This window comes from Phoca vitulina, unplaced genomic scaffold (genome assembly GCF_004348235.1).
Source record: "Phoca vitulina isolate PV1807 unplaced genomic scaffold, GSC_HSeal_1.0 scaffold10, whole genome shotgun sequence".
Lineage (NCBI taxonomy): Eukaryota > Metazoa > Chordata > Mammalia > Carnivora > Phocidae > Phoca > Phoca vitulina.
Genome location: NW_022589713.1, coordinates 22,785,463 through 22,811,472, shown reverse-complemented (window position 1 = coordinate 22,811,472; position 26,010 = coordinate 22,785,463). Strand labels below are relative to the sequence as shown.

General features: G+C 37.9%; 1 protein-coding gene and 1 pseudogene across 3 annotated transcripts in view; one reads left to right on the top strand and one right to left on the bottom strand.

Annotated features, from left to right (window-relative positions):
• Window positions 1–25,797, bottom strand: part of TOPBP1 (DNA topoisomerase II binding protein 1) — a 74,624-nt gene extending 48,827 nt beyond the window's left edge. Inside the window, exons 1-10 of one of the 3 annotated variants that reach the window (XM_032408672.1) lie at window positions 25,618–25,797; window positions 24,914–25,004; window positions 22,689–22,823; window positions 20,855–20,998; window positions 19,790–19,971; window positions 18,530–18,726; window positions 16,967–17,146; window positions 16,106–16,275; window positions 13,900–14,063; window positions 13,503–13,750 (exon numbers count right to left, since the gene is read on the bottom strand). In XM_032408672.1, the coding sequence (XP_032264563.1) occupies window positions 13,503–13,750; window positions 13,900–14,063; window positions 16,106–16,275; window positions 16,967–17,146; window positions 18,530–18,726; window positions 19,790–19,971; window positions 20,855–20,998; window positions 22,689–22,823; window positions 24,914–24,997 (1,504 nt within the window). In that variant the 5' untranslated portion in view covers window positions 24,998–25,004; window positions 25,618–25,797. Of the gene's footprint in view, window positions 1–13,502; window positions 13,751–13,899; window positions 14,064–16,105; window positions 16,276–16,966; window positions 17,147–18,529; window positions 18,727–19,789; window positions 19,972–20,854; window positions 20,999–22,026; window positions 22,190–22,688; window positions 22,824–24,913; window positions 25,005–25,617 lie in introns of those variants that run through there. The other 2 variants (XM_032408673.1, XM_032408675.1) reach the window with 2 other exon arrangements.
• On the top strand, window positions 8,152–8,310 carry LOC116635344 (annotated as a pseudogene).
• Window positions 25,798–26,010: the final 213 nt, after the last annotated feature.

Here is a 26,010-nt window from a genome sequence, read left to right as displayed (position 1 = left end):
AGCAAGATGGCAGAGTAGTAGGAGACCTGGATTTCATCTGGTCCCAGGAATTCAGCTGGATAGGAATCAAACCATTCTGAACACCTACGAACTCAACAGAAGATCGAAGAAAAGAATAGCAACAACTCTCTGAACAGAAAAGGGACCACTTTCTGGAAGGTAGGACGTGCGGAGAAGTGAATCCGAGGCGATATTCGGGAGGACAGACGGCGGGGGAGGGGGCCTCCATCAGCCGATACCGGCAAGTGATAGAGCTGCAGAGCACAAAATTGGAACTTTTAGAAGTTGGCTCTGCTGAGGGACGTCGCTCCAGTGGCTAAGCGGGGGGATGGAAAACTTGCGGGACAGTGTGGTCTCAGGACCCTCAGGGTCACAGAAAGACCGGGGGTGCCTGAGTGCAACAGAGCTCCCAGGTATTGGAGCAGGGAAGCCGGCTGCAGAGACAGAGCCGAGGCGCGGGCTCTCAGCTTGGGGTTGCCATAAACTGGGATCTGCGGCACAGTAGGGCCACTGCGCTTCCAGCAGGGACCAAACAAGTGGCAGATCTGGGGAGACTCCCCTTCCTCCCCTGGGAGGAGCGGCGCGGGAGCGCACCACAGGGATCTGTTGGGTTTGGAGACTCCACACGGGGTCGTGAGCCAGAGATAGAAACGCTCGGTCACAGGCCGGGTGAGCACGGAGTGCAGCCAGAGACCCGGGAGATGGGAGTGATTGACTGCTTTTCTCTGGGGGCTCACTGAGGAGCGGGGCCCTGAGTTCTCAGCTCCTCGGGGTGGAGATTGGGAGGCCGCCATTTTCACTCTCAGCCTCCAAAGCTGTACGGAAAGCTGCAGGGAACAAAAGCTCCCGAGAGCAAACCCAAGCAGATTACTTAGCCCACCCGGCAAGGGCGGGGCAATTCCGCCTCTGGCAAAGACATTTGAGAACCACTGTGACAGGCCCCTCCCCCAGAAGATCAGCAAGAACCGCCAGCCAAGACCAAGTTTACCGATGAGAACGGCAGAACTCCAGCGCTAGGGGAATACTGCACATAGAATTCATGGCTTTTTTACCATGATTCTTTAGTCTTTCAAAGTTAATTTTTTTTTTTTAATTTTTCTTTTTCCCTTTTTCAACCAACATCTTATCAATCCCTTTTTTAAAAAAATACTTTTTATTTTTCATTTTTAGAGTCATATTCTATGCCTTCATAGTAGTTACCCTTATTTTTGGTATATGTATGTAAGTTGTTCTCTCTTTAAAATTTTGAGATACAGTTTCTTCTAACAGATCAAAATATACCCTAAATCTCTAGTGTATGGCTTTGTTCTGGTCTCCTCCTGCCAGGATCACATTCTCCCCTTTTTTTTTTTTAAACCCTCTTCTTTTTTCAACCAACTTATCAATTCCTTTTATAAAATCTTTTATAATTTTCATCTTTACAGTCATTCCATCCCTTCATCGTATTTACCCTTATTTTTGTACATATATAAGTTTTTCTTTCTTTAAAATTTTGGGAGTCACTTTCTTCTAACAGACCAAAATACACCCAAAATCTAGTGTGTGGCACTGATCTATGCACCAGCCTGATCATATTTGATCATACTCTGTTTTTGTTTTGTTTTTGTTTGTTTTTATCTTTTTCTATTTTTTTTTCTTTTTCTTTTTTCCTTCTTTCCCTTTCTTTTCCCCCGGTTTCAGGTCTTTTCTGATTTGTTTAGTGTATATTTTCTGGGGACGTTGTTACCCTGTTAGCATTTTGTTCTCTCATTCATCTGTTCTCCTCTGGACAAAATGACAAGACAGAAAAAATCACCTCAACAAAAAAAACAAGAGGCAGTACCGACTGCCAGGGACCTAATCAATATGGACATTAGTAAGATGTCGGATCTAGAGTTCAGAATGATGATTTTAAAGATACTAGGCTGGGTTTGAAAAAAGCATGGAAGTTATTAGAGAAACCCTTTCTGGAGAAATAAAAGAACTAAAATCTAACCAAGTCGAAATCAAAAAGGCTATTAATGAGGTGCAATCAAAAATGGAGGCTCTAACTGCTAGGATAAATGAGGCAGAAGACAGAATTAGTGCTATAGAAGAACAAATGATGGAAAATAAAGAAGCTGAGAAAAAGAGAGATAAACAACTACTGGATCACGAGGGCAGAATTTGAAAGATAAGTGATACCATAAGACGAAATAACATTAGAATAATTGGGATCCCAGAAGAAGAAGAAAGAGAGAGAGGGGCAGAAGATATATTGGAGCAAATCATAGCAGAGAACTCCCCTAATTTGGGGAAGGAAACAGGCATCAAAATCCAGGAGGCACAGAGAACCCCTCTCAAAATCAATAAAAATAGGTCAACACCCCGACATCTAATAGTAAAACTTAGAAGTCTCAGAGACACAGAGAAAATCCTGAAAGCAGCTCAGGAGAAGAGATCTGTAACCTACAATGGTAGAACATTAGACTGGCAACAGACCTATCCACAGAGACCTGGCAGGCCAGAAAGGACTGGCATGATATATTCAGAGCACTAAATGAGAAAAATATGCAGCCAAGAATACTATATCCAGCTAGGCCGTCACTGAAAATAGAAGGAGAGAGAAAAAGCTTCCAGGACAAACAAAAACTAAAGGAATTTGCAAACACGAAACCAGCCCTACAAGAAATCTTGAAAGGGGTCCTCTAAGCAAAGAGAGAGCCTAAAAGCAACATAGACCAGAAAGGAACACAGACAATATACAGTAACAGTCACCTTACAGACAATACAGTGGCACTAAATTCATATCTTTCAAGAGTCACCCTGAATGTAAATGGGCTAAATGCCCCAATCAAAAGACACAGGCTATCAGATTGGATAAAAAACAAGACCCATCGATATGCTGTCTGCAAGAGACTCATTTTAGACCCAAAGACACCCCCAGATTGAAAGTGAGGGGGTGGAAAACCATTTACCATGCTAATGGACACCAAAAGAAAGCTGGGGTGGCAATCCTTATATCAGATAAATTAGATTTTAAACCAAAGACTGTATAAGAGATGAGGAAGGACACTATATCCTACTTAAAGGGTCTATCCAACAAGAAGATCTAACAATTGTAAATATCTATGCCCCTAACATGGGAGCAGCCAATTATATAAGGCAATTAATAATAAAAGCAAAGAAACACATTGACAACAATACAATAATAGTGGGGGACTTTAACATCATCCTCACTGAAATGGACAGATCATCTAAGCAAAAGATCAACAAGGAAATAAAGACTTTAAATGACACACTGGACCAAATGGACTTCACAGATACATTCAGAACATTCCATCCCAAAGCAACAGAACACACATTCTTCTCTAGTGCTCAGGGAACATTCTCCATAATAGATCACATCCTAGGTCACAAATCAGGTCTCAACCAGTACCAAAAGACTGGGGTCATTCCCTGCATATTTTCAGACCACAATGCTTTGAAACTGGAACTCAATCACAAAAGGAAAGTCAGAAAGAACTCAAATACATGGAGGCTAAAGAGCATTCTACTGAAGAATGAATGGGTCAACCAGGAAATTAAAGAAGAATTAAAAGAATTCATGGAAACAAATGAAAATGAAAACACAACTGTTCAAAATCTTTGGGATGCAGCAAAAGCAGCCCTAAGAGGAAAGTATATAGCAATACAAGCCTTTCTCAAGAAACAAGAAAGGTCTCAAATACACAACCTAACCCTACACCTAAGGAGCTGGAGAGAGAACAGCAAATAAAGCCTAAACCCAGCAGGAGAAGAAAAATAATAAAGATCCGAGCAGAAATCAGTGGAATAGAAACCAAAAGAACAGTAGAACAGATCAACGAAACTAGGAGCTGGTTCTTTGAAAGAATTAACAAGATTGATAAACCCCTGGCCAGACTTATCAAAAAGAAAATTGATCCAAATAAACAAAATCATGAATGAAAGAGGAGAGATCACAACCAACACGAAAGAAATATAAACAATTATAAGAACATATTATGAGCAACTATATGCCAGCAAATTAGATAATCTGGAAGAAATGGATGCATTCCTAGAGATGTATCAACTACCAAAACTGAACCAGGAAGAAATGGAAAACCTGAACAGACCTATAACCACTAAGGAAATTGAAGCAGTCATCAAAAATCTCCCAACAAACAAAAGCCCAGGGCCAGATGGCTTCCCAGGGGAATTCGACCAAACATTTAAAGAAGAATTAATACCTATTCTTCTGAAACTGTTCCAAAAAACAGAAATGGAAGGAAAACTTCCAAACTCGTTTTACGAGGCCACCATTACCTTGATCCCCAAACCAGACAAAGACCCCATCAAAAAGGAGAATTACAGACCAATATCCTTGATGAACACGGATGCAAAAATTCTCACCAAAATACTAGCCAATAGGATCCAACAGTACATTAAAAGGATTATTCACCACGACCAAGTAGGATTTATCCCTGGGCTGCAAGGTTGGTTCAACATCCACAAATCAATCAATGTGATACACTACATTAATAAAAGAAAGAACAAGAACCATATGATCCTCTCAATAGATGCAGAAAAAGCATATGACAAAGTACAGCATCCTTTCTTGATCAAAACTCTTCACAGTATAGGGATAGAGGGTACATACCTCAATATCATAAAAGCCATCTATGAAAAACCCACAGTGAATATCATTCTCAATGGGGAAAAACTGAGAGCTTTCCCCCTAAGGTCAGGAACATGGCAGGGATGTCCACTATCACCACTGCTATTCAACATAGTATTACAAGTCCTAGCCACAGCAATCAGACAACAAAAAGAAATGAAAGGCATCCAAATCGGCAAAGTAGTAGTCAAATTCTCACTCTTTGCAGATGATACACACTTTATGTGGAAAACCCAAAAGACTCCACCCCAAAAATGCTAGAACTCATACAGGAATTCAGTAAAGTGGCAGGATATAAAATCAATGCACAGAAATCAGTGGCATTCCTATACACCAACAACAAGACAGAAGAAAGAAATTAAGGAGTCAATCCCATTTACAATTGCACCCAAAACCATAAGATACCTAGGAATAAACCTAACCAGAGGCAAAGGATCTGGACTCAGAAAACTATAAAATACTCATCAAAGAAATTGAGGAAGACACAAAGAAATGGAAAAACGTTCCATGCTCATGGATTGGAAGAACAAATATTGTGAAGATGTCAATGCTACCTAGAGCAATCTACACATTCAATGCAATCCCCATCAAAATACCATCCACTTTTTTCAAAGAAATGGAACAAATAATCCTAAAATTTGTATGGAACCAGAAAAGACCCCGAATAGCCAGAGGAATGTTGAAAAAGAAAAGCAAAGCTGGCGGCATCACAATTCCGGACTTCCAGCTCTATTACAAAGCTGTCATCATCAAGACAGTATGGTACTGGCACAAAAACAGACACATAGATCAATGGAACAGAATAGAGAGTCCAGAAATGGACCCTCAACTCTATGGTCAACTAATCTTCAACAAAGCAGGAAAGAATGTCCAATGGAAAAAAGTCTCTTCAACAAGTGGTGTTGGGAAAATTGCAGTCAAATGCTCTACCCCTGAGCTATACCCCCGGTGTTGGGAAAATTGGACAGCCACATGCAGAAGAATGAAACTGGACCATTTCCTTACACCACACACAAAAATAGACTCAAAATGGAAGAAAAGACGTAAATGTGAGACAGGAGTCCATCAAAATCCTAAAGGAGAACACGGGCAGCAACCTCTTCGACCTCAGCCGCAGCAACTTCTTCCTAGAAACATCGCCAAAGGCAAGGGAAGCAAGGGCAAAAATGAACTATTGGGACATCATTAAGTAAAAAGCTTTTGTACAGCAAAAGAAAACAGTCAACAAAACCAAAAGACAACCAACAGAATGGGAGAAGATATTTGCAAATGACATATCAGATAAAGGGCTAGTATCCAACATCTATAAAGAACTTCTTAAACTCAACACCCAACGAACAAATGATCCAATCAAGAAATGGGCAGAAGACATGAACAGACATTTTTCCAAAGACATCCAAATGGCCAACAGACACATGAAAAAGTGCCCAACATTGCTCGGCATCAGGGAAATCTAAATCAAAACCTCAATGAGATACTACCTCACACCAGTCAGAATGGCTAAAATTAGCAAGTCAGGAAATGACAGGCGGGGATGCAGAGAAAGGGGAAGCCCCCTACACTGTTGGTGGGAATGCAAGCTGGTGCAGCCACTCTGGAAAACAGTATGGAGGTTCCTCAAAAAGTTGAAAATAGAGCTACCCTATGACCCAGGAATTGCACTACTGGGTATTTACCCCAAAGATAGAAATGTAGGGATCCAAAGGGGTACGTGCACCCCGATGTTTATAGCAGCAATGTCCACAATAGACAAACTGTGGAAAGAGCCAAGATGTCCATTGACAGATGAATGGATAAAGAAGATGTGCTATATATATATATACAATGGAATATTATGCAGCCATCAAAAGGAATGAGATCTTGCCATTTGCAACGACGTGGATAGAACTGGAGGGTGTTATGCTGAGCAAAATAAGTCAATCAGAGAAAGACATGTATCATATGACCTCACTGATATGAGGAATTTTTAATCTTAGGAAACAAACGGAGGGTTGCTGGAGTGGTTGGGGTGGGAGGGATGGGGCAGCTGGGTGACAGACATTGGGGAGGGTATGTGCTATGGTGAGCGCTGTGAATTGTGCAAGACTGTTGAATCACAGATCTGTACCTCTGAAACAAATAATGCAATATATGTTAAGAAAAAAAAAGAAGAAGAAGAATGTAGCAGGAGGGGAAGAATGAAGGGGGGGAAATCGGAGGGGGAGATGAACCATGATAGACGACGGACTCTGAAAAACAAACTGAGAGTTCTAGAGGGGAGGGGGGTGGGAGGATGGGTTAGCCTGTGATGGGTATTGAGGAGGGCACGTTCTGCATGGAGCACTGGGTGTTATGCACAAACAATGAATCATGGAACACTACATCAAAAACTAATGATGTGATGTATGGTGATTAACATAACATAATAATAAAAAAAAAGAAAAAAAAAAGAACTACAAAATACTTGATTATATTCTTTCTAAGGAGCTTGGGGATTCCCTGAGATTCACTGTCACTAAACCCTTTCAAAGTCAGTAGACCACTAGCTCCTGGAGAAAGGAAGGTTTAAGAAACTAATCACTTGGGCGCCTGGGTGGCTCAGTCGTCAAGCGTCTGCCTTCGGCTCAGGTCATGATCCCAGGGTCCTGGGATTGAGTCCCACATCGGGCTCCCTGCTCAGCGGAGAGCCTACTTCTCCCTCTCCCACTCCCGCTGCTTCTGTTCCTGCTCTCGCTATCTCTGTCTCTGTCAAATAAATAAATAAAATCTTAAAAAAAAAAAAGAAAGAATTTGATCACTTGCTTCCACCAAGTACCCCTGCTGAAGGATAGTGCATAAAACTGCTTTGAGTCAATCTCAGATTTTTTATATCAATTTTTATACCAGAACAGCCTACAAAATCATGAGGATCTCCTGACATAATGTGCTACTAAAGCATACGCAAATCATCTCACAAAAATCCATTTTTCAGTATACCATTAACAGAATTAGTGTGGGTAAAAAAAGGAAATACTGGACGGGTAACCAGGAAAGAAACGGAGTCAGTAATCAAAAAACTCCCAACGAACAAAAGTCCAGAACCAGGTGGCTTCATAGGTAAATTCTACCAAGCATTTAAAGAAGAGTTAATACCTAGTCTTCTCAAACCGCTCAAAAAAACAGAAAAGGAAGGAAAACTTCCAAATTCATTCTATGAAGCCAGCATTGTTCCGATCCCAAAACCGGATAAAGACACCCACTAAAAATGAGAATTATAGGCCAATATCCCTGATGAACACAGATGCAAAAATCCTCAATAAAATATCAGCAAACTGAATTCAACAATATATTAAAAAAAAATCATTCACCACAATCAAGTGGGATTTATTCCTGGGATGCAAGTGTGGTTCAATATTAGCAAGTCAATTTGATGCATCACATTATTAAGAGAAAGGATAGAAACCATATGATCATTTCGACAGATGTAGAAAAAGCATTTGACAAAGCACAAGCATTTGACAAAGCACAACATTCATTCATGATAAAAACCCTCAACAGGCTTTGCGCAGTGGCAGTATCGTAGCCAATGAGGTTTACCCGAGGCGCGATTACTGCTAATTGAAAAACCCTCAACAAAGTAGGTTTAGAGGGAACATACCTCAACATAATAAAGGCCATATATGAAAAACCCACAGTGAACATCATACTCAATGGGAAAACACTGAAAGCTTTCCCCCTAACATTAGGAATAAGACAAGGATGTCCACTCTCACCACTTTTATTCAACACAGTACTAGAAGTCCTAGCCACAGCAATCAGACAACAAAAAGAAAAGGCGTCCAAATTGGTTAAGGAAAAAGTAAAACTTTCACTATTTGTAGATGATATACTATATACAGAAAACCCCAAAGATTCCACCAAAAAACTGCTAGAACTGATAAATTGAGTCAAGCTGCAGGATACAAAATCAACGTACAGGGTGCCTGGCTGGCTCAGTCAGTAGACTATGTGACTCTTAAGTTCAGGGTTGTGAGTTCAAGCCCCCCGTCAGGTGTAGAGCCTACTTAAAAGGAAAATAACATAAAAAACTCCCAAAACAACAAAAACAAAAACAAAATCAATGTATAGAAATCTGTTGCATTTCTATACACTAATAACAAAGCAGCAAAAAGAGAAATTAAGAAAACAATCCTATTTACAATTGCACCCAAAATAATAAGATACCGAGGAATATTCCTAACCAAAAAGGTGAAAGACCTGTACTCTGAAAACTATAAAACACTGATTACAGAAATTGAAGATGACACAAAGAAATGGAAAGACATTCCATGCTCATGGATTGGAAGAACAAATACTGTTAAAATGTCTGCACCGCCCAAAGCAATCTACACATTTAATGCAATCCCTATCAAAATACCAACAGCATTTTTCACAGAACTAGAACAAACAATCCTAAAATTTGTATGGAACCACAAAAGACCCCCAGTAGCCAAAGCATCTTGAGAAAGAAAAGCAAAGCACCACAATTCCAGACTTCAAGTTATTTTACAAAGCTGTAGTAATCAAAACAGTATGGTACTGGCACAAAAACAGACACATAGATCAGAATAGCGAACCCAGCAATAAAGCATTAACTATATGGTCAATTAATCTTTGACAAAGCAGGAAAGAATATGCAATGGGAAAAGGACAGTCTCTTTAACAAAAGGTGTTGGGAAAACTGGACAGCACTATGCAAAAGAATGAAACTGGACCACTTCCTTACACCATACACAAAAAGGATAAAAGACCCAAATTTGAGACCTGAAAACATAAAAATCCTAGAAGAGAACACAGGCAGTAACCTCTTTAACACAGGCCACAGCAACTTTTTTCTAGATAGGTCTTTGGAGGCAAGGGAAACAAAAGCAAAAATAAACTATTGGGACTACATCAAAATTAAAAGCTTCTGCACAGTGAAGGAAACAATAAACAAAACTAAAAGGCAACTTATGGAATGGGAGGAGATATTTGCAAATCATATATTTGATGAAGGGCAAAAAAAAAAAAAACCTGATTCAAAGGGATACATGCACCCCTATGTTTATAGCAGCATTATTTACAATAGCCAAGATACGGAAGCAGCCCAAGTATTTAATGACTGATGGATAAAGAAGATGTGGTGTATGTGTACACACATACACACACACACACACAGAGGAATATTATTGAGCCATAAGAAAGGATGAAATCTTGCCATTTGCAATGACATGGATGGAGGTAGAGAGTATAATGCTAAGCAAAATAAATCAGAGAAAGACAAATACCAAATGATTTCACTCATATGTGGAACTTAAGAAAGAAATAGGAAAAGGGAAAAAAAAAATAAGAGAGACAAAGCAAGAAACAGACTCTTAATTACAGAGAACAATCTAATGGTTACCAGAGGGGATGGGGGAGCAGGAATGGGTTCAATAGGTGATGTGGATTAAGGAGTGCACTTGCCATGATAAGCACCAGGTGATGTATGGAATTGTTCAATCACTATATTGTACACATGAAACTAATACAGCACTGTATGTTAACTAACTGGAATTAAAGTAAAAACATAAAAAAAAGAAATACTGGAAATTCCCTTCTAGAAATGTGGTAGCTAGACATCTGAAACCCTCTCACTATCATTTACTTGAAAATATAGGATAAAATACTAAAAGCATCAGTACAAATACATAGCTGAATTTGCAGGAAAGCATGGGAGATCCTCAAGGACTGAAAATGAAGTAGTAGTAATGAATGCAGAGCAATAAGTGGTCACTAAAACTAATGGTTACCCTGAATCTGAATCTATTTTGGCAGAAACTTAGACCCTCAGAATTTAAGGACATCACATGGAGGGAAACAGAGTCAAGTCTTTGGTCTCACACAAATTAGAGGTGGGCCAGAGTATACCCCGAGGAAACAAACCCAGAAACCCTAAAGGGAAATAAATATCTTTAGTTACAATACAGTCCCAAATCAACCAAACAATAACAAAAACCGACCCTGTAAAGGAAATAACAAGTACATCTGACTTTGGCTTTGGGTCAAGGGGGAAAAACATCTCTCCTGAGAATTTGTCATCATAAGCTGGTCCTCAAAGGAGGTTAGGGTACAAATTTATACTAGCCTGATGGTCCAAAAAACATCCAGTCAATAAACTGAGAAGTGTCTGGAGTTGGAAAATTCCTAGACTTCTGGCAGATTTAAACGTGAACCGTTTCTAAAGAAACAAACCCTCACCTCAAGCTTCACCTCAAGCTTCTTAGACTTCCCACAGTCCTAATAAGAATGAGTTTACAATATCAGAAAAACATGAAGAATCTAGGCACCATTAACAATAAAGAGAATTACCCCTCCCCTCCATTCAGTATGTTTAATGTGTTTCAAGAAATAAGTAAAAAGACATGAATACAGAATAACAGATTATTAAGAGAACTAGAACTTCTAGGAATTGAAAAAATAATTACTGAAATAAAAAACTTTTTTTTTTTGAAATAAAAAACTTAATGGATGGGTTAACCACAGTAGGCAGCAGCTGAACAGAGAAACAGTGATGTGGAAGGAAATCCTGAAGAAATTACACATAATAAATCACAGAAAGACAAAAAGATGAAATTAGAAGGGCAGGTTAAGTGTTCCACACAAAGAGCTAATGGGAATTAGAGAATATAGAGTGGGAAAGAAGCAATATTCAAAGGTAACAGATGAAATTTTTTTAGAATGAAAAAAAACAAAACCCCTCACTAATCCTTAAGATTCAGAAAGCACAATGAATTCCAAGTAGGACAAGTACATGGTAAAACTCTAGGACGTCAGCATTAAAAAGGAGATATTAAAAACAGCAAGAAAAAAAGATTTCCTACAAAAGAATAACGATTACACTGAATGACTTCTTATCCAGCAGCCATGGAAACAGGACAATGAAATAACATCTCTGAGAGCTCAAAGTAACTGTCTAGGATTATATTCCTAGCATAACTGTTTTTTAAGAACAAGGGCAAAAAATAAAGACATTAACAGAAACTGAAGGAATTTCTAAAGGATATATTTTATAGGAGGAAAGAAAATGATCCCAGAAGAGAGTTCTCAGATACAACAAAGAATGTGAAGCAAAGAAATCGCTAAACATGATGGTAAATCAAAACGAGTATGGACCATATAAAACAGTAAGTGTCTAATTGTCTGATTAAAAAAGAGAATGACAATATTAGCCCAAATCACATAAATTGAGTATATTAGTGTATGTAGGGGGTGTGATCAGCAGTGCTGTTGAAGATAGTGTTATAAAGTTCTTGTGTTATTCAAGATTAAGATAAAAGTTCTGATTAACTTTCGATTTCAAGTTATGATGCCCATTCAAGTTCCAAGTAATCACTGGAAATATAAATAGATGTAACTTCCACATCAGTAGAGGGAAGACAGGAAGTTGGGAGGTTGGGGTGAGAGGGGACAAGCTCAAGCTATCCAAAAGGAAGCAAAAATGTTAAACAAGGAAGCACAGAAAAATGGGACAAACAGCACAAATTAAGATGGTATAAAATAACAAGTAACAATAAATGTAAATTGACCAAATTTGCATTTTAAAGAAAAAGTCATACCAGATAAATACCATATCACATGAGGCAGGGACAGTTCTGTTAATATCAGACAAACAGATTTTAAGGAAAAAAAAAATTAGGAAAATGAGGATCATCATGTAATAAAACATCAAACTATATTAAAAAACTAAATTTGACAGAACTACATGGAGAAACTGTCAAAGCCACCATTACAGTGGAGGAGTTTAACACATGTGTGTCATTAATCCATACAGAGTAGACCAAACTTGGCATCATGTACATGTAAAGAAACCTCCAAGCAATCACAGAGACATGGGTAAGTAAGAACAATCTCAGCAGTACTGTTTGCACTGGCAAAAAAAGAGACACAATAAAAATGTCTATAGGTGGGAAAACAGATAAACTGTGGCATATTCAACCAGTTACTTGGATTAAATTATCTCTCATGGTTGGAGGAGAGCAGCAAAAGAGTACATACCATATGTCATCTATATAAGCTAAAATATACACAAAATGAGAGTATCTATATTGCATATAGATATATATACATGTAAACTATAAGGAAAATGGAGACTCACAGGGGGCTTTTGGTATAGTGGAATATTCTATTTTTTTAATACCTATGTAGTAGTATATGGTTACTCATCACATTATTCTTGACATCTTTTTCAATGTATTAAATATTTCACAAAAACTTCTTCTTAAATAAGAAATTCTGCTCACAACTCTTCACTGGCAAATTTCCTTCCCACACTGAGAAGACTACATACAGAGGCCGTGGTACACAGTGCAGCACTGTATGCATTAAAGAGCACAATAACCAAGTAAGAGGTAATTATAAGGTTAAAATAAAAGTTCATGCTGTTACATGGGCACCTGGGTGGCTCAGATGGTTAAGTGTCTGCCTTCGGCTCAGGTCATGATCTCAGGGTCCTGGGATTGAGCCCCTCGTTGGGCTCCCTGCTCAGCACGGAGTCTGCCTTTCCTTCTCCCTTTGTCCCCCCACCTCATGTGCTCACTCTAATGAATAAATAATACCTTTAAAAAAATTTAAAAAAAAAGTTCATGCTGTTACAAACTCACACTAACAAACTGATGCTGGTATATAAAACAGATCAAAGAGGAGCCAGTGAGTTGAAGAGAGATGAGAGGGTCAAAGGGTTCAGCATCCCCTGGCCTTGCCTACCTAGAAAAAGTAACAAACATAAAACACTAAGGGAAGAAAAAGGTTTAACTTAAAATCTAGAAAACCTGGCAGAAATCACATGTGTATGTATTCTGCTACTAAAACATTTCTTAATGACTGTAAATAGTAATCAACTATTTCTTACCTACTGTTGGGTTATTATTTACATACTGAGAGAGCAGATCTTCGTCAGCTTGTTCATGCTTTTCATCAGAAGCCAAGTCTTTCTTAGAGAAGCTGTTGTTCTTTTTTAAAAGAGCTGTTTTACTTTCAGGTTGATCTGAAACTGGAATTTCCACTGGCTGGTAGTTAGCATGGATATATGGCTCTTCAGGAAGCATATAACCTTTACTAAAACACTCTAGCAACCATTTTGCTCCCACTACATGAGGCCTACAAAAATAGTACATAATTATATATTAGTTTAAACCATAAAGACCATCATCCCACTTGCCATGCAGTTTCCATAATTGCATGGATATGCAATTTTAAGAAAAATCATTACAGAGTAAAAATTGCTTTAAATTAAAAACCGACAAAACCTGTGGGCCGATTTATCCCAAAACTGCTTCAATTCATCATCATAATCTCCCACAATAACATGAGTTACATCTTCATTGAGCTGATTAAAACGAACTCCACCTCCACTGTTAATAAGCCTTCTCAGTTTATCTAGCTTTCTGCCACTAAAACCGCAAAGATAGACCTGCAACGAAAGAAAATACTTACTTTAGATTAATGCATTTAAGATGGTTTGTTTCTCAACAGAAACACATTAAAAATACATATCTAAATGCATTGTGTGTAAATAAGACAGCTCTGTGTACATTTAAAATATATTAAGAATCGAGTATATTCTGAAACTTTTTTTTTTTTTTAACAATTCGACATTTTTTTAAAAAAGATTTTTAAATTCATTTGAGAGAGAGCGGGAACGAGTGAGAGCAGGAGGGGGGAGAGGATCAGAGGGACAGGGAGAAGCAGACTCCTCGCTGAGCAGGGAGCCCAACATGGGGCTCAATCCCAGGACCCTGGGATCATGACCTGAGCCGAAGGCAGATGCTTACCTCACTGAGCCACCCAGGCGCCCCAATAATTCTGAAATTTTTATTTTTTATTACTTCTTCACAGTCCCATAGCATTATTATCCACAGTAGACACCTGGTAAGTACTGTGAGGCTTTAATAAAATAGAAGCTAGAATTCAGTTATCTTCCTGATACTAGTGCATAGCAATGCCTAAAATGCAGGTAGCTTCTTAAATTATAAAGATCTTACTACCTGTAAATTTAAATTATAGAAACAAACTGGAGTTTACATATCTGAATTCAGAAAACTTGGGTTTAAATTTTGGTTCAGAGGCCAATAATTAACTACATGACCATGATAAGTTACTTAGGCTCTTTAAACCAATTTTCTTACCTATAAATTGAGATACCTTTTACACAGTTGATTACACAAAAAAATTTAAGTCGAGCTGAGGACAGTGCTTTGAGGATAATACATGTGCAATAATTTATTTTTAACTATCAGTATGTATGTATTTAAACTAATTTAATAAATATAAAAAGCCTTCTCATCTGTATTTTACATTTTAAAAAAATTTCTTAAGAATGGCAAATCTAGGGATGCCTGGGTGGTTCAGTCGGTTAAGTGTCTGCCTTCGGCTCAGGTCATGATCCGAGTCCTGGGATCGAATCCCACGTTGGGCTCCTTGCTTGGCAGGGAAACTGCTTCTCCCTCTGCCTGCCGCTCCCCCTGCTTGTGCGTGCTCTGTCTGGCAAATAAATAAATAAAATCTTAAAAAAAAAAAAAGAATGGCAAATCTATTTCTAACTGCATTTATATCCCAAACTAAATAACCTCTATTATTAGAAGATACTGTAACAAAAATCAGGAATCATAAATAACTAAAAGTCAGGGGCATCTAGGTGGTACACTTGGTTAGGCGTCTAACTCTTGGTTTTGTCTCAGGTCATGATCTCAGGGTACTGAGACTGAGCTGCATGTTCGGCTCCGTGCACAGCACAGAGTCTGCTTGAGATCCTTTCTCCTTCCCCCTCTGCCCCTCCCTCTTGTGCTGTCTCTCTCCCCCTCTAAAATAAATAAATCTTAAAAAACAACTAAAAGTCATATCCATAATTAGTAGAGTCTAGGATAAAAGATTATATAAGACACTTTCTGTTCTGCCAATAAATTGATGTTTTATCAACTAATACATAGCCTATTCACTCTAAAAGTAGAAATATATTAAATAAGTATTCAGCTCTAGGAGATCTATAGCATATGATGTTTCCATCAAGGCACTTATAAGATAGTTTATTCATACACTAAAAAATTAAGTAGCCTAAGAGACATTAAACAAAGTCTCTTAGGTCTAATGGTTAGGAACATAGGATTTGGAGTAGATGGCTGTCTACTTAATGTCTGTGTGAATCTGAACAAGAATTTTAATCCGCTAAGCCTCAGCCTCAGGGTAATAACCATTTTAGAGTTATTTGTGGGAATTAAATGAGAGTATATACAACATATTAACAATATATGTGAATTGATTACCACAGTCTAGGGTATTAGAAACACTTAAAAAATGACAGTTAATGACAGACGTGGCCTAATGTTTGCATCTGCTTAGCTAGAGTGAAGGGTTTATATGGATAAGGAACAAGCCCAACTCTGAGGGGTCTTCAAAGTCAGGCTAGGAAGTACTAACGTACATTATCACTGCATGTATTACATAATAAAGACATACCCGACAACCATCTAATAAATCTTCAGGTGCTTGAAATGCACTGACATCCAGATTTTCTAGATTTTCAAGTGTAGGCTCCACTTTACTATTAAGAACTGAATTACACATCGATTCATTTATGCAACTTGCACTGATGTTGGAAATATGGCTGACATCTGAAAGAGTACGACCTACATATCAAACAAAGATGTAGAAATTTATGGAGATAAAATTGTGATTACCTATTTTCCTACAGATCAATTTTTCTTATACACTAAGTGCTGTGAATAATTTCCAAAGTAAGCTTCAAATGTTTTTACTGAAATCTTGGTGGCCAGTTTTGAGAAGAGAAAATGAAACTAAGGTTCCTATTTTATTCAAATAAAAACATACTTAATACATTTTAATAGTGGCTTGCTTCCATTTAAAATATGAAGTTGCTGGCTGTAGGGTCCAGGAAAGAAAAAAGTGTAACATCTGCTAAATTGCCAACAAGGCACCTACAAAATAGAAATGGTTTTCAATTTTATATGAATACAGATGGTCTATAGTAATTGTAGCAAACTAATAAAAATGTATTACATTTGCCCACCAGTCAAGCTTGGAAAAATTCTTTTAAGTCTCTATTAGTACTCTCGATTTCTTTAATCATCTTTTGCAGTAAATCAACATATGAAAGAAAATATACATCCGTTATAAAAAGAAATATCTAGACTTCTGGACTGATCTTCATACAATTTAGGTATTACACAATTATGCCTGGAAACATAGCAAGAAAGGATGAATTCCCTACTATATCTCACCGATCCTATTTACAAATCAATTCTTACAAAGAAAACGGTGTTAAAAACGACTGTTTACTCTAATCCCACTGAAACTTACTGTCAACTGTGTTGATCTGGCCAGTAGGAGTTGAAGTATCAGGCACAGTCTTTGTTTCTGGTCTAGGCTCTGTCTTGTATATGGATTCATCCTGACAAAAACCTTTGTCAACACTGTCAAAAAACCACTGTGTGGTCACACAGTGTACATTCCATCTCTTGGCACATTCGTATTTTTGACCTATCATGTTCATTAAGAAATAGAAATGTAAACCATTAAAATCTATCTCTGTAGAAATATTTGAAGTATGATAGGTTATGGGAAAAAACTCACCTAAACAAAATTAAAGTTACCAGTAACTATTCTTATACAAACTATGCTATATAGTGTATGCAAGGGGGTTTATCTCTTAAAATTGTGGAATTTATGTGGGGTAACTGAAATATTAGACTTGGTTTGAGTATAGCCTCCAATGCTTAATTCCTTTAAACCAGTTTCTTAATCTGTAACATGGGAATAACTCACAGAATTATGTGGCTTTAGTAAGACTGCATAAAACAACTGTGAAGATTGTAAATGTCTGCAATATAAAAAATACCAGCTTTGAACAGACTACTCTAATGTCAATAGGATTTGACTTGAAGTCCAAATAGACAGGCATATTATAAGAAATATATCTTTTTATTGCCTTAAAACAACTTTTAACACAATGTATTTAGAACCAGTGTCATAGAGAAACTGAGGTCAATACATAGTAAACAATAACATGAAAAGGATTTTTTTGGACATTCTTGAGAGCTAAGAGATGAACTGCCTTCAGATTCAGAAATTCAATAGCAGTTACCAACTCTATTCACAATTATAATATCATAATTGGCCATATGCAAAGTTCTGACTTAAGGACAGAACTAATTAATTTTAGAAGGTTTTTTTTTCTCCCTAATTTTGTTATCTTGGTAGCTTAATAAAACACAGTATAAGGAAATAACAAAAACATTAACAAAATTCTTCTCTCATCAGTTTGTATATATTTTAAGGGTATTGGTAAAGAAAAAAAAAAAATCTTCCAAAACAGGTATAAAGGTTATAAGACACCAAAATTAAACATAATTTTAAGGAATTCTTCTTATTGGTAATGTATTTTTCTTTTAACTGCCTCATTTCTGCAAGATGTATCTTCAAGTTACAACTTGTAGTTCATCCAATAAAGCTGATTCATTCAATTAAAAACTAAGTCAAGCTTTTAAAATTTATCATTAGAAAGAAATGTAATTTAGCTACATCTATTAGACTTTTTGTTATTCATCCAAATTTATTGTTTTGTAAGTATTTGGTAACTATGTAAGAAACTTTTTCTTTAAATAAATAAATAAATAAAAATAAAAATCAAACAATAAAAACCACTGGAAATTGAAAAAAATTTTTTTCTATGATCTGGATAAACCTGGATAGTCATGTAATTTTTCTACAGATTATGAACCAAACTATCTTTGTAAGAATTTAGGGGGAAAAAATACCAGATTTATTAACACATCAGAAGCAAAAGCTATTCTGTAAAGATCTTAAAATGTTAAATACTAGAGAAAATTGTGCATTTTTTCCATTTGGGAAACATAGTCTTACCTTTTGGTTCTTGCACAATGAGGTGTGTACATTCATTCATTTTCAGTTGTCCCATATATTGACCTCCATGCTTAATTGTGAGTTGCTGAACTGCCTTCCTGTCTAAGCTACACAAGCCAGTCACACAGATTATGCAACCAAGAAAAATAGGACACTTGAAGTCTTCCATGTTTACATCAGTATACCTAGCTATTTTTCTGGGGAAAATAAGTAACAAGGAAAAAATTAACATATTAATATACCAGAAGGTTTAAAATTTACCAGAAGAATAATGACAAAACAGAAATCACTAATGCTTTCCTCATTTTTTAGAAAAGGGGCACTGACACTCAAACTTACACTAACTGCTCATCTAGTTCATCCATGTCACTAGTAAAAGGTAGTATTTCAGATAGAGTTTCTCAAATAAAACTGTTTTAAGGGTTAACTCTTTGAGTTCATGCTGGTCAAAGTGGTATATTTTCCAAAATTTTAAGTGTGAATTTACTTAAAAACTCAAATGGTTGCCTATTAGAAAAATGGACTTTCTATCCTTCCATTATACTATATAAATAATAAGCAATGATTTTTGGCAGAATACCAACAAAAATATCATCATTGTTTTTCCATGTAAGACAGATGTGCTAGGAATGAAGGTACCAACGTGGAGACAGGTTTAGGATGTGCCAGTGTTGATAGGAAGACTGGAAAAATGCCCATTTCTAAGGTCCACCAGGGCAGGGATGCTATCCTGATTTGCTCAGTATGCATGTCTAATGCCCACCTCAGGCCAGGTTCATAAAATGAACTTGATTAACATTTACTGAATGACCACATCTTAGTTAATGGCTGACATGTTTACATTCAACTTTACATAGACACCTTTGAGAGGGAATAGGACTATCAAAATGGTTAATTTACTCTCCATCTTAGCATAGTAGTGGAAGGATAATTCAACTTAAGAGCTACAGTTGCCTCAGTGATCTTCTCAACTATTTTACAAGAATTTACCGACGAAAGCAATTCCTACTGTCAAAGCATTTCTTACCTTGTAGCTAATATTAAATCAATAGCCTAATCTACCTATCAACTTATACCTTGATAAGAGCTTGCAGATTGTGCTTATTCTCAGTGAAGAGTAATAACCCCATCTTTTGTCCCTGAATAACAAATCCCAAGAGGACAACATAAAACCTCCCCTGTAATAACCCACAATATGCAATAATGATTGAACGTATCATTTTTTTTCAAGTCTAGAAAACACATAAATGTCTTTCTTACTTCTCTTGTGACTTTTCCCAAAGTGTTTTAATCCAAGAAGGAAGCAAAATAGGTTTCTTTAGGTTTGCAGCAACTAAATATTTTTTGCTGCCAACTTCTCCTGCAATAAGGTGAGTTACTGATATATTAAGGTCTCTATATACACGTCCACCCATCATTTGTACATATTTATGAACTTCTTCCTGTAAACCCAAAAGAAAAAACATCAGTACTAAAGCAAACAATATCTCTTCCATTTTTTAATACAAAAACTCAAATATCTTTTGTTGTTGTTAGCTTGAAGGCACAAATGTTTCTCACTACTATAAAGTTAAATAATTGCTTTTTGGATAAAATATGAATTATAAATAAATTTAAAAATAATTACTTTCATATATTATTTCCTATAGTTGTTTGTTTCAACTCCATAAGTTTATTAACCTGTTGCTTCTAGAATATACTTTAATATACTGTGCATATATATTTAAAAATATAAATTGTATACATTAGATATAAAAAATATGTGTTTTATCTCTCTTAGAAAGCATTATTGAAGCATTTCTTGCCTTGTAGCAAATGTTAAATCCACAGCCCATTCTACCTATCAACATTTTTTAAAATAATTTTTTTTTAAAGATTTTATTTGTTAGAGAGAGAGCGAGTGAGAGAGGGAGCGTGGGCACAAGTGGGGGGAGAGGGAGAAGAAAACTCCCTGCTGAGCTCAGAGCCCAACGACCCCAGGACACTGAGATCATGACCTGAGCTGAAGGCAGAAGCTTAACCAACTGAGCCACCCAGGTGCCCCATCAACATTTTTTTAAAAAAGAGTAACCATCTATATTGGAAAAATGTGACTAAAACTCTAACTCATCAATTGCATAGGGGAAAAAGGGGAGTTTTCTTTCAAGTAATCAGTTCTCAATAAAACAGATTCCATTATATTCATTAAAACAGAAAAGATATATATTGGTGTATACAAACTTTAAGTCACGAACAAGTACAAGGTCTTTCAAAGTGTCTCCTATGCAGTGAAAGATTAAGTGTGGAGGTAAATATATTGATCATCATATTCCTCTCAGCACCTACCCTTTTATCTTTTTCCAGGCTTGTACAAGATACAGTTACATCAGACATAACCATATTATAAACTGGATGTTCAGCTCTTGGGACGCATCGCTGGTGGTGCAAACAAAATATGACTACTTGAGGGCCAACAATTCTGCAGCCAAGCTACAAAAAAGGGGAGAAGGTTTAGTATGTAGGAAAAGACTTCCTGCTTATAAAATTACATTTTGTAATATTTAGCAATTCTTTTTTTTTAAGATTTTATTTATTTATTTGACAGAGAAAGAGAGGGAGAGAGAGAGAGCACAAGCAGGGAGAGCGGCAGGCAGAGGGGGGAGGGAGAAGCAGGCTCCCCACTGAGCAGGGATCCCAATGTGGGGCTCGATCCCAGCACCCTGGGATCATGACCTGAGCCAAAGGTAGACACTTAACCGACTGAGCCAGCCAGGCGCCTCAATATTTATCAATTCTTTACAGAAGCTCATGACCACTGCAGAAAAATCACTAAATTGTTATAAGAAAAAATAAGGACCATTATATAATTTCTCAGACACTACTCATTAACACACATGCAAATCAAACAATGCAGTCTATCAAAAGAAATAAGCTTCAAGAGCCACATTCAGTCACAACTGCCACCAAATTTTAATATCTGAAACAAACACAGTCTTAATGATAGGGTATAGGAATAACAGTCTTATGCTCTAATTGGGAAAATCCATATATACTTTTTAAATGAAGTATCCAGCCAATCAAGCAGTTTAAAAGTTTAAGAGACTAATTAACCCCTTCTAAAATATCTATTCTTCACACAAACACACAAAAATCCTAGGCAGTTTCTACATTTGTTTTAAATACTTTGTCTTCAACTCAATGTCTTTCCAAGTAAGTATTTCTCAAAGATATTATGGGTTATTAAAAAATATGACCTTTTATTTTCATTGATAGCTGAGTTAAGAAAAGTTGACAGCTCAACATCAGCACATTGAGGCCAGATCTAGAAAGCATATGGTTGCCAAAGTCACCAAGGCATGATTGATTTAAAAGATTTACACGGTAAAAAATTATTGTTATCTTTTTGTTCAGTCATAGGAAAATTTGAGTTTTTAATGCTATTGACTCTATCTGACAAGGAGTGTTATTTCCAAAAGGAGGGTAAGACCAACAATGCTTTTGCAAAGGTGGGCACAGACCTTCCATAAATTGTGCAGATACTGCATCTACCTATTCTTCTATGTTTTCTTCTCCTTCAAACAAGAATCACTTCTTTGTAATCTGGATGGAATTACAGCCAGTTTACTTTTATTTCAATGCTTCTCTTGTCCAGACACCAAAAAAGTAATGAGTCAGTAGACTCTGGAATCAACAAAAAGAAATAAGATGGCTCATTGGTATATTAGCAACACTCATCCCCAAAATGCTTCCTTTAGGCATATAATGTTTCAGACCCTCTCTACAAGGTACAGGTACGAAAATTCTGCGTGCAAGAGCACATAGGAAAGACAATAAATAACCAAGCATTATGCTGAGATGTTTTCCAACTCTCTACTGAAACTCCTGCAATCAAACTGAGTTTAAGTATGGTAGAACTCTGTCTCTAAAATGTTTCATTACTATACCATTCACTTAAGCTAAGTGAAGTTAAATCTCCTGAAATATAAAAATTACATATAACAAAAGCCTAGCATAACATGACTAGCCTTTAAAAATGTAATTCTGGTCTCCCAAAACCAAAAGATTCCTCTATATTCATAATCTGTAAAATACTCCATGGTCAGTAAAGAACTTATGTCCACTAAAGCAAAAACAAAACAAAAATCAGACTACAGAAGGAACACATGAAAAGTTAGCAAACCTTTTTGAGGTGATCAAAGACAACGCCACTAAATGGGTCACAGATATAAAGTGACCTATCATTTTCCTTTATCTTCAAAGCTTCTTCTTCTGTAATAATCTGAAGATATTCTTCTGATTGGAACTCTTTTATTGACTGAAAGAAAAAAAATGAAAGAATGCACCTGAAATTTTTCATCTGTAATTAAGTCCTGTGAACTCTATCTTCAAAAATCCATCCCAATCCAATCTTTTCCCCCATTGAAAGCTACCATCATCTCTCACCCAGACCTCCGCAGAAGTCTACAAAGTGGTTCCTTTTCCTTTCCTTGCCCTAAATCTATTCTCCCTACAGCAACTAGTAATCTCTTTAATGATACAAACCAGGTCATGAGTCTGGCCCCTGCCTATCTCCCCACTCTTACCTTCTACCTCTCATCTCCCCTGCTTACTATTCTCTAGCCACTCCTACTTTCTTGGTAGGCCTGGAACAAGCCAAGCATGAACTCATTAGAGGATCTGCTCTTGTTCCCACTATGTGAAATATTCTCCCAGTCTTTACCTGACTTGATCCCTCACTTCAATCAGATTTGCTCAAATGAAAAGGAAAAAGTCAGAGTCCTTACCACGGCCCTTAAGGCCCTTTACATGTCCTCTTTATTCTTACTCTCTAAAGCACCCGTTAATGTTCTTCCCCCATCCCTTGTTCACTATACTAATGTATAGCCACACTAATGTTGGATAGGCACTCCAAATACTTTCTCAGGGGCCTGTGTATGGCTGTCCTGTCTGAAAGCTTCTTCCCCAGACATCCACATGGCTAACCATCTCACCTCCTTCAAGTGTACTCAATTATCTTCTCCATAAAGCCTTCACCAATCACACTCTACTTCAGATTGTAAACTTCCCTTCTCCCCCAACAAACACCCTCTAGAACTCCTTAACCTATTTTGCTCTTTTCTCTTCCCATAGCACATAGCACCCTACAACATATTATAGTTTACTCATTTATCCTGTCTGATTTAGGTCTAGGTCCTCCTGCTAAAATAGAATGTAAGCTCTGAGAAAGTATGGATCTTTGCCCGCTGTGTTCACTGATGGATCCCAAGTACTATAACAGTGCTTAATAGGTCATGACACTCAGTAATTATTTGCTGAATGAACTTTAAAGAAAAACCCGCTACAACAGTGCTTCTTAAACTTTAATATACACAGGAATTACACTGAGGATCTTGTTAAAATGCAGATTCTAACTGGTCAGTCTGAGTTGGGCCCAAGGTTCTGCATTTCCAACTCTACTGATGGGGTCTGTAAGTAGCAAGGATCTACGACACCCCACATCTTCCCACATTACACTGTACACAGTGAAACATACTGTGTACCACCAAAAAATGAAGTGTAACCAGAAATTTGAGACTCAAATTTCTTCAACATACAAAGGTCTACTCTGGTTAGTAGACATAGAAAGCAATGTAATTTCCAAGAATAGCAAGTCTGCTACTTTCAATAAAAATGTCATAATAGGACGTCTGGGTGGCTCAGTCAGTTAAGTGTCTGCCTTTTGCTCCGGTCATGATCTCAGGGTCCTGGGATTGAGCCCCACATCAGGCTCTCTGCTCCGTGGGGAGCCTGCTTCTCCCTCTGCCTGCCGCTCCCCCTGCTCCAGACACTTTTTTGGTGTCTGGACGAGAAGCATTGAAATAAAAGTAAACTGGCTGTAATTCCATCCAGATTACAAAGAAGTGATTCTTGTTTGAAGGAGAAGAAAACAGAAGAATAGGCAGATGCAGTATCTGCACAATTTATGGAAGGTCTGTGCCCACCTTTGCCAAAAGCATTGTTGGTCTTACCCTCCTTTTGGAAATAACACTCCTTGTCAGATAGAATCAATAGCATTAAAAACTCAAATTTTCCTATGACTGAACAAAAAGATAACAATAATTTTTTACCGTGTAAATCTTTAAATCAGTCATGCCTTGGTGACTTTGGCAACCTCTCTCTCCTATCACTCTCTGTCAAATAAATAAAATCTTAAAAAAAGTAATAGATTTTAGGTTCCCCGAAATACATAATCATATATTTACATCAATCCAAAAATATGTAACAACACATCTATATTAATGTACACTACAATAAAACTAGTATGAAAATAAACTATTAAAACATAAAAAGTCCAACAAATCATAAACACTAAAAACAAGAAAATGAATTCACAGCATCAAACAAGGCATTTTCAACTATTCTTACCTCAAGAGCTTTAAAAAAACATTCGGAATTGTCTGAAGACTTTAAAAATTTCACAAGAAACGGTTCTTTGTCATTTCTGGACATTTTTGAACTGTCAAAATAAAGGAACCATTAACAAGGACAAAAACACATCATGTATGAAGTTAAATGTTAAAAGCAGATATTTTTCCGTGCAGACAACAATGCCCAAAGATAGACATTCTGGCCTTGCCCGTGAATTCGTTCATTAGTTTCTAAGAAACTCTGGAATGTGGGCAAAGTCAAGGAAAAAGATGACAACACCAATCCTTGCAAATCAGAGAACGAAATTAATGTCCCTGAACTACGTTCAGGGCCTTTGTTAGGGGGCTCTAGACCCCTAAGCCAATGGGCATTCAATTGCACTTAGTTTAAGGATACACAGAATGAAACTGTCCAGGGCCCCTGACGTTTGTTCACCCCTCAGTAAACGGACTTTAGAAATGGAAGCCGGTTAGCAAGGTCACGCCCCCAGAGGCCGAAAGCCCTTGCTTGCCAGCGGCCACAGAAAGGCCGGGCTCTCGGTCCAACCGCAGCCACGTCCTCTCCGGCGTCAAAGTCCCACCTGCCGGTCCGAGGGCCGGTTACACGGGCGGGAAACAAGGGCCCCGGAGGCCAGGGGAGGTGTCGCGGCCCCCCAACTGGGGTGGGGAGGGAGCTGGGTCCTCTCTCCGTGTCTCGCTCACCTCGGTGGAGCCTGGGGGGGGTCTTTGGGAGGCGACCGGAGGGGCGCGCGGCCTGCAGGACCGTGGCTGGGGTCGGGCGCCAGCCCGGCGCACACCCGCCGCAGTCTGCGGCGCCCCCGACCCGAAGCAATCGCCGAACCCGGAAATTGCCGAGGCGGCGAACCGACTTTCGCGCCAACCGCGCGGACGCGCCCGCCTTTTCCTGCGGAAGTGACGCCCTCCGCAGCGGCGGGAGGAGGGCCGAGATGTCAAAGGTGGTGCTGGTGGCGGTGGGAGCGGCGCTATTGCCAGCTGGCTTAGGGGCTACCGGGGCTTAGGGCTTTGAAGTGGGTGCCTGGGCTCCGCTGAGAGTTGGCCAAGTGCTCACGGCCCAGGGGATGGGGCAGCAGGCCA